The sequence below is a fragment of the Crocuta crocuta genome, unplaced genomic scaffold, assembly GCF_008692635.1.
Source record: "Crocuta crocuta isolate KB4526 unplaced genomic scaffold, BGI_CrCroc_1.0 scaffold231, whole genome shotgun sequence".
In the NCBI taxonomy this organism is placed as follows: Eukaryota; Metazoa; Chordata; class Mammalia; order Carnivora; family Hyaenidae; genus Crocuta; species Crocuta crocuta.
Genome location: NW_027528357.1, coordinates 4,495,452 through 4,510,044, shown reverse-complemented (window position 1 = coordinate 4,510,044; position 14,593 = coordinate 4,495,452). Strand labels below are relative to the sequence as shown.

Here is a 14,593-nt window from a genome sequence, read left to right as displayed (position 1 = left end):
GAACTCTATGTATTCTAGAAACTAGTCCTCTTATGCTTTGCAAGTATTTTCTTAGTTTATACCTTTACTTATATCCAACTCACAGGGACAAAAGTTTTTAATTTTGATAAAACCCAGTGTTAACTTTCCCTTTTATGGAACGTATTTTGCTATCAAGGCTGAGGATTCTTTGCCAGGTCCTAGGTCTCAAAGGTTTTCTAGGTTTTTCATAGTTTTCTATATTGTATTTATACTGTGCTCCATTTTTAATGTTTACATAAGGTGTGAAACTTATGGATAAGAACTGCTTTGCTGCTGTCACACATCACAGAAAACACTGTCTCACCTGCCACCCCCACCAGTGGGGGAACCTGAGCCTCCACCCTTGCAAGGCTGTGCCTTATTGAGCACTTATCTGCCAAGAGCAGAGCAAAGATTGTCCGTGGGTTTCAAATCTATGGCAAAGGCCTGGCTTTTACAATGGTATGCTATGGATGGAAGGTTGAGCAGACACTAGAGTCCATCAGACTCTTAGAAAGGGTTACTTTCTAGATGCATGATATGGACATCTTGCACCACTACCCTGAACCTCAGTTTCTTAATTGGTATTAAGACTTTGAACACTAAATTAGATAAAATGTATAAATGATTGGTGTACAGTTTTCAGTAAATGATCCCATTCAAACTGATCCATTACAGCTGTTGAAAAATGTGCAATGGGTCATTGTCAGACACAGAAAAAGGCCAATTGTATACAGCCAATCCTGAATTTTCTAAGGGTGAATTATCTAGTTTATAGGTAAACTAGGAACTTTTGTACTCTTGCTTCTTAGCTAGATGGCCAATACTTTCCCTGGTAACATAGCTAAATAGGGCAAATGAAAATTTTACTGTAATTCAGTTAATTGCTGGAAGATTGGAAGACTTAGGAAAATGACATGGGGGGAACGTTTTTTATCTGATGTTTTAAAATCAGCTATCATTAAATTTATGGAAAGATGTGAAATAGCTATGAAATTAAACTCTGTTCTAAATTATGTAAAGAAATTCTACTTATTCTATTAGAAGAAAAAAATAGTTATTTCCTCAGAGTTCAGTCCTTAAGACCATGTATATTAAATTTTCTGATATTTTTTTAGACAAACCAAATTAACAAATGCCTTTTAAGCTCCCGTACTGAATAGCATAACACTGAAAAATCAGCTCTTACCTTTACTTATATACTCTCTGCACCTATTATCCTACTGTCTTGTTTATATTTTTTTCTTCTACTATCTTACCGTCTTCACTTTCTCTTACAGAAAAGGTGTAAAATGCCTCCCTCCTTTCCTTAAAAAAAAATCTCCAAGCAACATCTCCAGAACTATGTCTAGGATTAATCACATTGCATCAGATAAGCCACAAATACTTTATTTTTATGCAATTGACTTTTTGAAAAAACAAGTAAGCACCAAAGGCATTTGTGTTTTCTGTTCCAGGACCATTTCAGAAGAGCAATGTGCAGGGTGAGGGCCTAGGTGGGAGGCAGCAGTCATTTCTGACTTGTTTCTTGGGGTGGTGGAAAGACCACATCAGATGTGCACATAGACATATTGGGTCTTTTTTAGCAGCATCAGCTTGAGCCATAAACTGTCTCCCCAGTAACCATCCACTCCCCACCCTGACACTGTACCCTCAAATCTGGAAGAGATACATTTCTTAGCCTCATGAATTAGATCTGTCCTTCAACAGTTTACTCTTATTACATAGTGAGAGCATGTTTTGAAGAGAAATAGCTAATTGACATAAATTAGGATTTGTTGGTGTATACATTTTTAAGATGGATCCTGGCATTGTTTAGAATGACTGTCCTCTTAAAAATCTTCTGACTAGGGGTACCTGGGTGGCTCGGTAAGTAAAGCATCTGACTTTGGCTCGGGTCACAATCTCAAGGTTATTGAGTTCCAGCCCTGTATCAGGCTTTCTGCGGTCAGCAGGAAGGCCCCTTCTGATTCTATCTCCCGATCACTCTGTGCTTTTCCCTCAGCCGTGTGTGTGTATGTGTGTGTGTGTATGCATGCGTGTGCACATGTGTGTGTGCGTACGCGCACACACGCGCACCTATTCACACGCTCCCTCAAAAATGAATAAACTATTGAGGCACCTGAGTGGCTCAGTTGGTTGAGCATCTAACTTCAGCTCAGGTCATGAACTCACTGTTCATGGGTTTGAGCCCTATGTAGGGCTCTTTGCTGACAGCTCAGAGCCTGGAGCCTGCTTTGGATTCTCTGTCTCCTGCTCTCTATGTTCCTCCCCTGCTTGGCCTGTCTCTCTCTTTCAAAAATAAAGATTTTTTTATAATTTAAAAAAATTTTTAAAAATGAATAAACTATTTAAAAATATCTTTTGACTATAAGAATCAGCCTGTGTTGACGTTAGATCTGAAACCTGAAATAGGGGCCACCTAGGTGGCTCAGTCGGTTAAGCGTCTGACTCTTGATCTCTCTGCTCAGGTTCAAACCCCACATTGAACTCTGCGCAAGGCATGGAGCCTACTCTAAAAACATAAAATAAAACCTGCAAATAAGCTGAAGTTTAAGGAAGTTTGATGTTGGCCTTTGATACCCCAGTAGAGGCCCTGCTTCTTGCTAATACATGAGTTCTCATTACATCAGACTATCAGGGAGAAAGGTGAAAAAATAAATTACTTTCATTAAAATGACATACTAAATATTCACAAACCATCATTAACCTAAAAATTGATCTAAAGTATAGATGGAGAGCCCTCTTGCTTGCCTAACTTAATCTCTCTCCTATGGTAAAACCAACTGTATTTTGTTACTGTGTGTATGTTTCGATGTCCCTTTTCATTGCTAACCACACCCAACGAACTCTTTGCTCCTATGTTTTCATCCTATTAAATGTTCTTTTTCTTTTTTTTATTATCCCAGAATCCCACTTCTCACCGGTCCAGTTCGTCTCGACAGCCAGGGAGAGAGCCTGGATGCTCAAGGTAAGGTTTAAATATAAAATGGTGTGGGAATCCTTGTCTATGGATGAAATTGAAATATTGATGTCTTTGTAACAAGTTATTTTCAAAATTTCTTATACGTTAAAGTATTCCAGTAAACGTGCTCCATTAAAACATTATTTTTCAAACTATAATCCATCTCCCAAGTGTATTAAGGCTAATTAACTGCTGTCAGCAATTCCTCTAAAAATGGCCAAACCAATTAAAGTTTAATTTTGGAGATATTATCAGTGATAAGCGAAGGGAGAATATCAAGATGTGGTCAAGTAATCTCAGGACATTTAGTGTTACTTATGAACAAATTTTTTATTTCATTTATTTATAATCAAATGAAGACAAATGCTCAGACTTTACAATAGACCGTGGAGAGGATTTGGGAAGGAGGCAAAGACTCAAAGCTTCATTTTTTTTTTTTTTTCAGTTTTGGATTTGTGTTTGAGACCCTATCATTTGAATTTTGCTTACTTCTCACTGGCATTCTGAGTCTGTCTAATGCCTTTGAGGTTCACTCACCTCCAGCAACTCCCTAGAACAAAGGAACGATTAACTGAAATTCCACCAGATGGCAATCTTTAGAAAGCCATCCACAGAGGTTTCAACTCTCTGAGCTACTATTGTTCAGAGAACAGTCTCATAGTAAAATGTCCAACTTCACCAAAAAATACTCTAAACATCTTTAGTTTTATTTCTTTACCCCCAATATGAAAAGTTTTTACCAAAAAAAAGTATCAATATTAAAAGCCCAAATCAATGGATAATATGTTTGGTTTGGGGTTTGATTGTGACAAATGCTGTGATTCCTGGTCATTTCTGAATTATTTGAGAAAAGAAAGCGTAAATCCTAAAAAAGAATAGCATTTTAAGGAGTTGTCTTGGTATTAAACCACATGAAATTGGCAGATATGAAATTCATGTATTGATGTGAAATAAATTATTTAAGTGGGATGAGTAAACTTTTCTCCTTTCGCTCTAATGAAATTGGAGATACTGAACTCTCAATTGTATCCAAACAGTTTCAGGGACCAGGTCTGGGACAGAAGGAAGTAGAAAAGCATCTAAGGGCAATTGAAATAGAAAGAGCCAAGGAGATACAAGTCACTTCAGCTTGCTTCATAGAAGCAGACCTTGAGTGCTCTTTAAAACCTCTTTTGCTACGCCCTTCCAGTAGGGGCCCCATGTGTCTGAGACAGTCCTGATTTACTTCATTGTCTTAGAGCGTGGTCTCATTAGCACCCCCTTTCACCCTCAAAAGTATCTGCATATGGATGATAAATTCTATAGATGGCTATCTCCTAGGCTGGTATGTTCCAAGAAAAAGTACTAGAAAAAAGTATCGTAATGCCTAAAACAGGGCATCTGTTTATGTCTTTATATCTAGGATTACAGGACAAATGCTCCCTTTTCTGTAAAGAGCCACATCAAGAATGTTTTGTGCCTTATGGGCCATACAGTCTCTGTCACAACTTTTCAACTTGTAGTGTGAAAACTGCCATGCACAATACATAAATGAATGGCCTTGGCTGTGTTCCAATAAAACTTTATTGACAGAATAGTAGATGGCGTTTGGTTGGCAGGCCATAGTTTATAGACCCTTGTGAGAGAATAGTTCTCCACCATTTCTTATCCCCTTACCAAGAAGACTGCTATTCTTAATTCCTCTCCTTTCTCTTCATATCCCTTCTGGGTTGCAGCCTCCTTATTTAACCCTCTAGTATTAATAGTTGCTTGAGTGAGTCTTCTCACTCACTTCCGTGGTTCCTGAGAATCTTTGACTGAGTCTAGCTGCTTGCTTCTTATCCAGATCTGTTTCTGCACTATGCACAACAATACCTGTACCTTCTACCTCATGACCCAGAATAGCCTCCCTAGTGAGGTATCCTTTGAATCCTAGAGTTAAATCCTGGAGCATAGCTGTTGAGTAGACAATTTGATATTATGCTTTGGTTCTCACTAAATAGGACTATGGAAAATCTATGGAAACTATAGCCACATTAAGGAAATATTAATGTTGACTATACCAATTTTTATTACAAAAATGATATAGGAAAGTTTGGAAAGAAGAAAATAACCCATAATAACATGATTCCCAAAATAACTTTGTGGGTTTTATTTTTTGTATATTTTCTTTTCTCACAAACATTCCTATTTTTCTATACTGGATGTGAACTTTGTGTTTTCCTTAGTGTTAGTCATAAGCCTCTTTCAAGATCTCCAGAACTATCCCTAGAATACAATTATATCAATGTGCCATACATAGTAGCCTCCAATTTTGTGATTGTTAGTTGGCTTGGTTCAGTCTACTTTGTATATTTTTATTGTTATTTCCTTGGTACAAAATCCTAGAAGTGGATTATTCAAAGATTGGACCATTTTTAGGACTTTTAAACTAATTTATCACATTTCTTCCCAAAAGGTTTGTAATTTCTTCCCGAACCAAGAGTATTAGCCTCATTACAACTTGATCAGAAAGAGCATGTAATTCAAAAATATTTGAGTGTCTCCTATATGGAAAGAACCGTACTAGTTGCTTTAATATACATGTGTAAACAATAAGCTTTTTCCACAAACATGCATTGAGTGCCTGCTCTAAACTATATATTGTAGAGTTTCCATGGTGAGCAGAAGATAGCCTATGTCTCTGAGTCTAACCTTCTTGGGAAGCTAAGAGAGATATATGTAATCTCTATAACTGTATACAAAATGAGATACACCATGGGAGAAATACAGAAAGGTTGGGAGCCTGGGAGGGTAGGTTGAAGGCTAGGTTGGGGTGGGGGTAGAGATGGCATCTGAGCTGAACCTTGGAGGTGAGTTGGATTGGAATACTCAGGTGGGGAGATTGGCCATTCATATCTTAAACATTTATGGATAGCTGACTATGTGCCACATGCCACACTAAAAGCTAAGGTTATAAGGGTAAACAAGATAGAGCTCTTAAAGCTTAGCATCTAATGGAATTGACCCTTTTAAAAAATACATGCTACGTAGGATGGCTTGTCTAGTAGAGGATCCGTTGGGGGTAGGGATGAAGCCAGAGTCCTCTCTGGAAGAGGAGCTTTTTCTTGGCTCCTCTTCTCACAGTCTCCCTCATTAGTTTCCATATCATAACCTGTGGGAGATGTGCTTCTCTAAGTTTAAAGGTTATTCTAGTTGGCTGACCCAGCATTCCAATTAAAATTGGCCTATACTTATAGCCCCCTCCCTGCTCTGTCCCTGGTGAGTATATTCGCTGAGAATGCACTGAGCTGGGGCTGGGGGGGTGGGAGGGGTCTCTGGCCCTCCTCAGCTGAGAAATGAAGCAAATCACTAAGAATTAAAAGGGTTTCATGTGTATCTTGTTCTTTAAACAGCTGGAAGGAACCTCAATCTAATCCAACTCCCCCATTTTAAAGATGAACATTCTTGGGTGAGGAGAGTTAAGTAACAAACCTACCATTGGATGTTTGACCAAGTCCAGGTACCAGACCCTGGCTTCTGACTCTCTCACCGCTTGTTCCGTGCTCAGTGCTGCAAATTTCCTGGCCTATCCATACCGTACTAGTAACAAGAACTAAAAAGAGAATTAGCCTATGCATTTTTTTTCCTGCATGTAGAAGCAATATGTGTTTTACCCATTTCAGACCCCTGTTAACAAACTTTAAATTTTAATTTTTACATTAAATTTTAATTTAATTTAAAATTAAAGTAATTAAAAATTTTTTAAACAGTGATGAATGGATGAGTAGTAGGGAAATGTGGAACAAATTCCCACATCTGCCATTTTCCCCCTTTAGCATCTGGGCAAATAACTTAGCCACAGTGAGTTTTTACTTCTTGAGTTTGTTGTAGAACACTTGGAGATAATGTGTTAGATACATCATGGGCACTCAGCGAGTATTTTTTTTTTCTCCTTCCCTCCTAGAGCTACAGGTTCTTGACAGGGGTCAATTTTTTTTAATGTTTTATTTATTTCTAGGAGAGAGAGAGAGAGAGACAGCATGAGCAGGGGAGGGGCAGAGAGAGAGGGAGTCACAGACTGAAATAGGCTCCAGGCTCTGAGCTGGCAGTCAGCACAGAGCCCGACGTGGGGCTCGAACCCACAAACCGCGAGCTCATGACCTAAGCGAAAGTCGGACGCTTAACCGACTAAGCCACCCAGGCGCCCCCCCCTTTTTTTTTTTTAATTTTTTTAATTAATGACAGGGGTCAATTTTATACATAGAATTTTATGTATTAATAAGCATACCCTATAAAGCTCAGGACAATTAAATGATGCAATGAGAATACATTTATAAGAGTGTCTGGTGCAGAACTTAATATCCTCATTTCTGAATTTCATTTATCTATGCTTAAGGAGCAATTTAGAGGGTTTTATTCATGGTTCTTCACCCTTCAGCAGCTTGTTTTATGTGGTTTATGGACATGTTGATAAGAGTTAGGAATTTTCTGTTACTTAACTCTAAAATGTGTCACATACAGAGATTACTCAAAATATAGTTAAATATTAACAATTACAAAATCTAGCTGGTGAGTAGGAGTGTATTTGATGCTATTATATAATTTTTTCTATTTTTCTGCATGTTTTAAATGTCTCGGGCTAATTTTTAAAAATTATATATTAAAATATTAAGCCTTGACCATGGCCCCACCGCTGGGCAAGAGGCGGAAGGTAGGTTTTGGGCAAGAAATTCAGAGTCTGCACCCTGATGCAGCTATGGCCCAATGTAGGAATGTCACGGAGCAGGCAGCCCCATGGCAGAGTGCTGAGCACTGTGTAGGGAGAAGGGTAGGAGGCCACAGGAGTCCCCAGCAGTGACAACGAAGCCACATCTGGAGCAGGGAGATTAGATGAGGCTTCTAAGAGGAAGGGACCTCTCCTCTAAGACCTGAAGGAAAACGAGGAGGCAGCAGGTGTTGAGGAGAAGGGGACTGTAGAGAAGGGAGTGGTGTTCAGGTAGAAAAACTAGCAGCCTCTTCAAAGACTTGGAAAGAAAATAAGAGAAGCATATGGCATATTAGCGGAGTTAAAAGAGGTTCAGTAATGAGCAGCATCAAGAGAGGCATGAAAGACAGATCAAGAAGGGCCTTGGCAGGCCAGCGAAGACCTTTGGGTTATTTATATATATGTATACACATATACATATATAAGTGTATATATATATATATGTGTGTGTGTGTGTATATATATATATATAATTTTTTAATGTTTATTTTTGAGAGAGAGAAAGAGAGCCCACATGCATGAACGGGGGAGGGGCAGAGAGAGGCAGGGACAGAGGACCTGAAGCAGATCTGTGCTGACAGCAGTGAGCCCAAAGCAGGGCCCCTGAACTGTGAGATCATGACCTGAGCCAACATCAGATACTCAACTGACTTAGCCACCTAGGCACCCCTGGGTTGTATTCTGGAAAGTAATCGTTGAAGTGCTTTAAGTAGAGAAGTAAAACTGCCAGTTTCATATTTTAAAATGGTCCTTCTGGCAGCTGGGGTAGCGAGGTGGGTGAATGTGAGACAGACAGGATTGGGCAAGGAAGAGGTCAAGGTTTAATTCACTGGACATGTGCATAGAGGGCTTGCTACGTAATAAGCACTATTTCAGCGCTGAGAAGAAAAATAAGGTAAGAGCTACGGGGAGGTGTTAATGTTTCATGGAGAGGGGTGTTTTGGAGGAGCACAGACTGACCCTTAGGATCCAATGATGCTACAGTGAGAAACAGCCTGCTAGTGACCATGGAATTGAGTGGGCTCCCTAAAGTTCTGCCAGTGGCAGTGTTACGGTTGCCAGAGGGTGACAGCCAGGTGCCTGGTATGAGTGGTTTGACGGTATTACTTGCTGAGATAGGAAACACAGGGCAATGGAACATTACACGTGTGATGTCAAGGATCTGAGGCTTAGTGTTGAGCATGTTGCGTTTAGGGTGCCTGTGACATCTAAATGAATATATGTGGGGATTTGGGATCTGAACCCCAAAAGAGAAATAAACCACAAATACAGCTTTGGGAGACACTAGCATATAAGCAGTAAGCCGTGAGTATAGCTAAAATTGCCCCAGGAGAGTAAAACCTTGAAGATGACCAATATTGAGGAGGTAGATTAAGAAAAAGAATACACCCATTTTCACAGCAGCATTATTGACAGCAGGCAAAAGGTAGCAGCAATCCAAGTTCCATTAACCGTGGAAGGGATGAACAAAGCATAGTATATACATGCAATGAAATATTCTTGTGCCTTAAAGGAAATTAGGTTACATGCTATGATGCAGATGAAACTTGACATTATGTTGAAAAAGCTGTCCACAGAAAGGGAAATAGTGTATGATACCACTCATGAGTTACCTGGAATAAAATTCGTAGGTGGGGGAAGTAGAATGGTGGTTTTCGAGGACTGGGGAGAGGGAGATGAAGGTGAGTTACTTAATGGATATAGAGTTTGTTTTATAACATGAAAAGTGATCTGGAGATGGATGCTGATGATGGTCACACAACAATGTGAATGTACTTGACATTACTAAACTGTACATTTAAATGGTGAAAATGGTAAAATTTCTGTACCGTGTATTTACTACAATGAGAGAGATTAATGATGAGCCAGAAACACAGGAGAAAGAGCATTTGAGTATGTTGTCATGGAAGCCTAAAGAAAATTACATTTCAAGAATGAGCAAAGAGTTGTTAAGTCCAAATGCTCTGTAAAGGGTAAGATAATGACTAAAAAGTGCCTATTGATTCTTAGCAACAAAGAGGTAGTTGGTGATCCTGATGAAGATAATTTCAGTGGCCTAGTCAAACTGGAATCCAGAAGGCAAAAGGTGGAGTCAAGGGCAAGTGCAGAAGGTAGGTTTAGATAAGCCTTAAGATATTTCGCTATAAAGATGAGAGAAAGGGGAATCTATGGGGAAGAAAAGTTGATTTAAGATAAAAGAAGGGTGCCTGAGTGGTTCAGTCACTTCAGCATCCAACTTCGGCTCAGGTCATGATCTCAAGGTTCGTGAGTTCGAGCTTCACATGGGGCTCTGTGCTGACAGCTCAGAGCCTGGAGCCTGCTTTGGATTCTGTGTCTCCCTCTCTTTCTCTGCTCCTTACCTGCTTGGACTCTGTCTCTCTCTCAAAAATAAAATAAACATTAAAAATTAAGAAAAATAATAATAAAAGGGACTTGTACAGTTCAGTGCTGCTGGGATGGAGCCAAGAGAAAGGGGCACATAAGGTCTGGTAGAAAGTGACCAGGGAAGTCTTCGAGAAGACAGGAGGTAACTGGCCTGGATATACCTCTTCCCTGCAGCAAGCAAGAAATAGAATGAGAGGGCTTCCTTGTAGGTGAATGTGTAGGTTTGGGGGCAGGAAACTTAAATCCCCATCTAATGGCTTCCGTACCGTCTGAAGTCGGAGGCAAGACCATCTGCTGAGGGAGGGGAAGGTGGAAGGGTCAGAGATCTAAAGAAACTGAAAGAGTATTAAAATGTCTGGTGTATGAATAATGACAGAGTGCTGACGAGGGAGGCAGAGGGATGATCCGGAAGTGGTGACACCCACTCAGGTTGGGAGACCATGAATTTATAGTTGTGCTGGTCTTTTAGGCAGAACCCCCTCGCTCCCCTCCCCCTGCCCACCGCCCAGGGGTCTCAGTAGGGCTCAGCAGTCCAGATGAAGCACATGTGCCTGAGTGGATGAAAACTTCCTAAGAGCTCCTTTGTGGGAGAAACATGAACATTTGATCATGAGGACAATACATGTATTTTATTTAAAGTGGGCTAATGCTTTATTTTAAAAATTGTAGGTCCCTAGTGACTGGCTGATAATGTTGTGGTTTATAATGAGTTTGAGATGACTGCAGGGATGATAACTCACGAGGGCCCTCTGTTGACAAAGCAGATTATTAGGGACCAGCCTTAATTAACAATTGATTCGAGTAATTCAGAGTGAAAACTGAACAGCTGGAGTAGCTTGGTGTCCCCTCCTCCCCACCCATGCCCATCACAGATACTTGTAGCATCACAGTCTACTACTCTGTTGCACAGAAACAAAAAACCGTCACTGCTTAGGAAATCTTTAATGCTGTATATCTTTATATGATACTGCTGCTTTTAAAAAAAATGCCAGTATAGTTAACCATATAGTATTCTATTAGCTTCAGGTGTGCAATACAGGGATTCAACAATCCTGTATGCAACAGTGTGGGCGGATCTGGAGAGATTTCAACCTTTTGCACAGAGCACCAGGGTTTGGTTAAGGATTTGACGCTCATCCTTGCTAGCAAAAATGTCACTAAAATTACTCTGAGGTTGAACTACCTTATCACTTTACAACTGAGCTGTGGTATGTGGGAAAGAATGCTATTGATGTCTCATAGGCTGCTGATGCCTGGAATGCGTGTGTATATTGAGGCCCCTAATCAAGTGTTTCTTCTACCAACTCCCTCCATCAGTATCTGAGTTTATTTTTCCAGTCCAAAAGATGCAAAATAACGAATATGATGGGCACTAATCCTAGGACACCTCTTAGTCCCACTGATACCTTCAGAACGTTAAAGCAGAGTTCCAAATGTTCTGCAGTGACCATGTTCTATATCTGTGCCACTTGATTTGATAGCTACTAGCTACATGTGCCCACTGAGTGTTTGAAATGTGACTTATCAACATTTCAAATGCATTTTCTTTATTCTTAGTGTGAACGGCTGCATGTGGCTATTGTATTGGGCAGCCAGCTCTAAAAGCCAGATGAGATAGAACTGCAGTGTTAAATACAGCTTACAAATAGAGCCAACCCAGGAAACTCATTCTGGTCTTTGATGTCCAAACAAGTCTGGCCCGGCTTCGTTCTGCCATTGAGTTGGTTATAGCCTAGGGTTTCTGGTCTGTGTTAAGGGTAAATATAGGGGAAGGGGCAAGATGTGAAAACAACCTACAGCTAAAGTGGATTTACCTTCATTTTACCTAAACTGTCAAATACTTGAATACCAGAGTCCTGTGTGCAAAGGGGGGGGAAAAGAAAGATGGGGAGAGAACAAACTTTATTTAACAGCTGCTGTACACAGGTACTGTTAGCCACTCCGTGTAGGATGCCTTGATAACCTTTATACATCCTACATGAAACTGGTTTATACTTTTTATAAATGAGAAAATTGAGTTTCAGAGCTTACTAACTTGTTCAAGCCTCTAGCTTAGTAAGTAGTAGAGGCAAGATTAGTACCCAAGCAAGTGTGAGTCCAAACCTATTTCCACAATCAGTAATCACAGCTAGATATACATGTTAGCCACTACCAGAGGAGCAGAAAACCTTCAGGGTAGGATTGGAAGTGGGATAGGGGTAATAGGAGGCAAATGACTGTGTGTGTGTGTGTGTGTGTGTGTGTGTGTGTGTGTGTTCTGATTATCTCAAGCTGTTACCTGTATTTCTCCTCTCCCTGCCTGCCTGCCCTCGCTACCCTCCCACCATTTCAGTTATGTTTATTATAGGTTACCCTTCCTGGAAATACAACTATTAGGGCCATAGATTATGTACAATTGATTATTTGAATTAAAACTACTCAAGAAACAGACCTATACCATCATCTTTCACCATCTAGGCAAAAGTCAAACTACTTGGTAATAAAGTATGCTTATGTTATATCTTACAAGAAGTAGATTATCTACAATCACTTAATCAAATGTCTCTCACAGCTCCGATATTGCCTGCCTTTATTTTTTTAAGTTCATTTATTCAAGAGAGACAGAGACATTGCACGTGGGGGAGGGGCATAGAGAAAGAGCAAGAATCCTTAGCAAACTCCATGCCATCAGCACATAGCCTGATGCGGGGCTTGAACCCAAGAAGTTGTGAGATCATGACCTGAGCCAAAATCAAGAGTTGGGCACTTAACCAACTGAGCCACCCAGGCCCCCTCTGCCTTTCTTCTTCAATGTCTTACATATAGGATGTTCTACTTCTGTAGTCTTTCCAAAATTTCCATTATCAAAAGTAATAGTAGAAATCCTGAAAAGCAAGTCACATATAATCCTACCCTAACAATTTACTTTTCTCTTTTCCCTCTAAGCCTCATTCATATCATTTTACACAGTTGTAACCATACTAGATGCATACTCCAGTATACTGCCTTTTAATCTCATTTTATGTCATGAGCAGTTTTCCATGCTGCGCAATACATGTTCATGATTAGAGTGTTAAGGTTAATAGTATAGTTTATAGAATTAACCTACTATTATTACTCCAACCTGCTATTGTTTGACTTAAGGAGTCTATTTCAAAGCTAACTTTGGTAGGTTTTAAGCTTATGAATCTTAACTGGTTAAATAATCCCACTGACTGGAAATCTTATACCTGTGTGTTTCCACATCTCCTGAGAAAAATTATTATACTATGTTATTCTGGAGTGTGTATTGCCTTGGATTTTAAATTTTTTTAAGTGTAATTTTTCCCAAACATAATATTCTAAAGAAAAGTACATGATCCATTCTATTTTAATTACTATTCCCATCCTAGGCATTAAGCACTTAATTTATACTTTGTAGATTCTGCATAATCTATGAAACTGGCTTGGTATGAGGTTGCTCAGAGACTTGTACTGGGGATGACAGATTTTCAGCCTTCCTTACCTCAAATATCATTGTGCTTAAAATGCATGCACTGACGTGTTTCCCTCTGTTCTAAACTTAGTCATGTTTCAGTCTTCAAGAAAGCAGTTCAAATGAATCCAAGATTATCAGGTTAACATCAAACTGTGTTAGGGAGCATGAATAGTAAAGGTCAAGATAAGCCTCAGTGCCTCCCTAGAGAACTAAATTCTAGGTCATGAGGATTTTTTTTTTTTTTATTTTTTAATACTTCATACTCCTGTTTTGGAGTATGGTATTAGTCCTTCACTGGACCGTGATGTTTCAAAATGCTGATGTGTTCTGTTATGATTTTCCAAGGCAATGACTAGGCTACATAATATCTACTTGGTAGAGTTTCTCTCACAGGATTCTCGTGCTTCAAATTTATTTTTGCTCTTGGGGAGTGACACATTTCAGACTTGTGTAAGGTAATGCCACTCAGACAACATTGCTTTGGCTTACAAATTGGACTGAACCATAAGCATCGTTCTCTAGTGCCTAACTTTGAGAAATGCTTTGCTTGCTTCATCAAAAAGAAAAAATGGGAATTGAGTTATATAATGACATTATTGTCTCCAGCCAGGATAACCATTCTTCTAGAAAGAGGTCTTCAAATAAGAATATCCAATCACTATTGCCTCCTGCTCAAAACAAAATTTAAGAAGTTGCCTAACTCAGGCACACTACTCAATTTTTTTAATTAACACAGTGTAATATTAATTTGCAGTGTACTATTTAGTGATTCAATACGTCCATACAATGTCCAGTGCTCATCCCAAGTATACTCCTTAATGCCCATCATCTATTTAACCCATGTCCCATCCACCTCCCCTCTGGTAACCATCAGTTTGTTGTTCATAGTTAAGAGTCTGTTTCTTGATTTGCCTCTGCCCCCACCCCATGATCATTAGTTTTGTTTCATTTCCTAAATTCCACATATGAGATAAATCATATGGTATTTTTCTCTGACTTATTTTGCTTATTAAAATACACTGTAGCTCCATCCGTGTCATTGCAAATGGCAAGATTTCGT

At 39.5% G+C, this 14,593-nt stretch overlaps 1 protein-coding gene across 2 annotated transcripts in view; it reads left to right on the top strand.

Moving 5' to 3' along the window:
• Nucleotides 1-14,593, top strand: part of MAPRE2 (microtubule associated protein RP/EB family member 2) — a 158,970-nt gene that overhangs the window by 25,694 nt on the left and 118,683 nt on the right. For both annotated transcript variants that reach the window (XM_077753813.1, XM_077753812.1), the window contains exon 2: nt 2,910-2,971. Coding sequence is in view for 1 of the 2 variants with exons in the window: in XM_077753812.1 (XP_077609938.1) it covers nt 2,910-2,971 (62 nt within the window). In the remaining variant the exon portion in view is untranslated. The remainder of the gene's footprint in view (nt 1-2,909; nt 2,972-14,593) is intronic.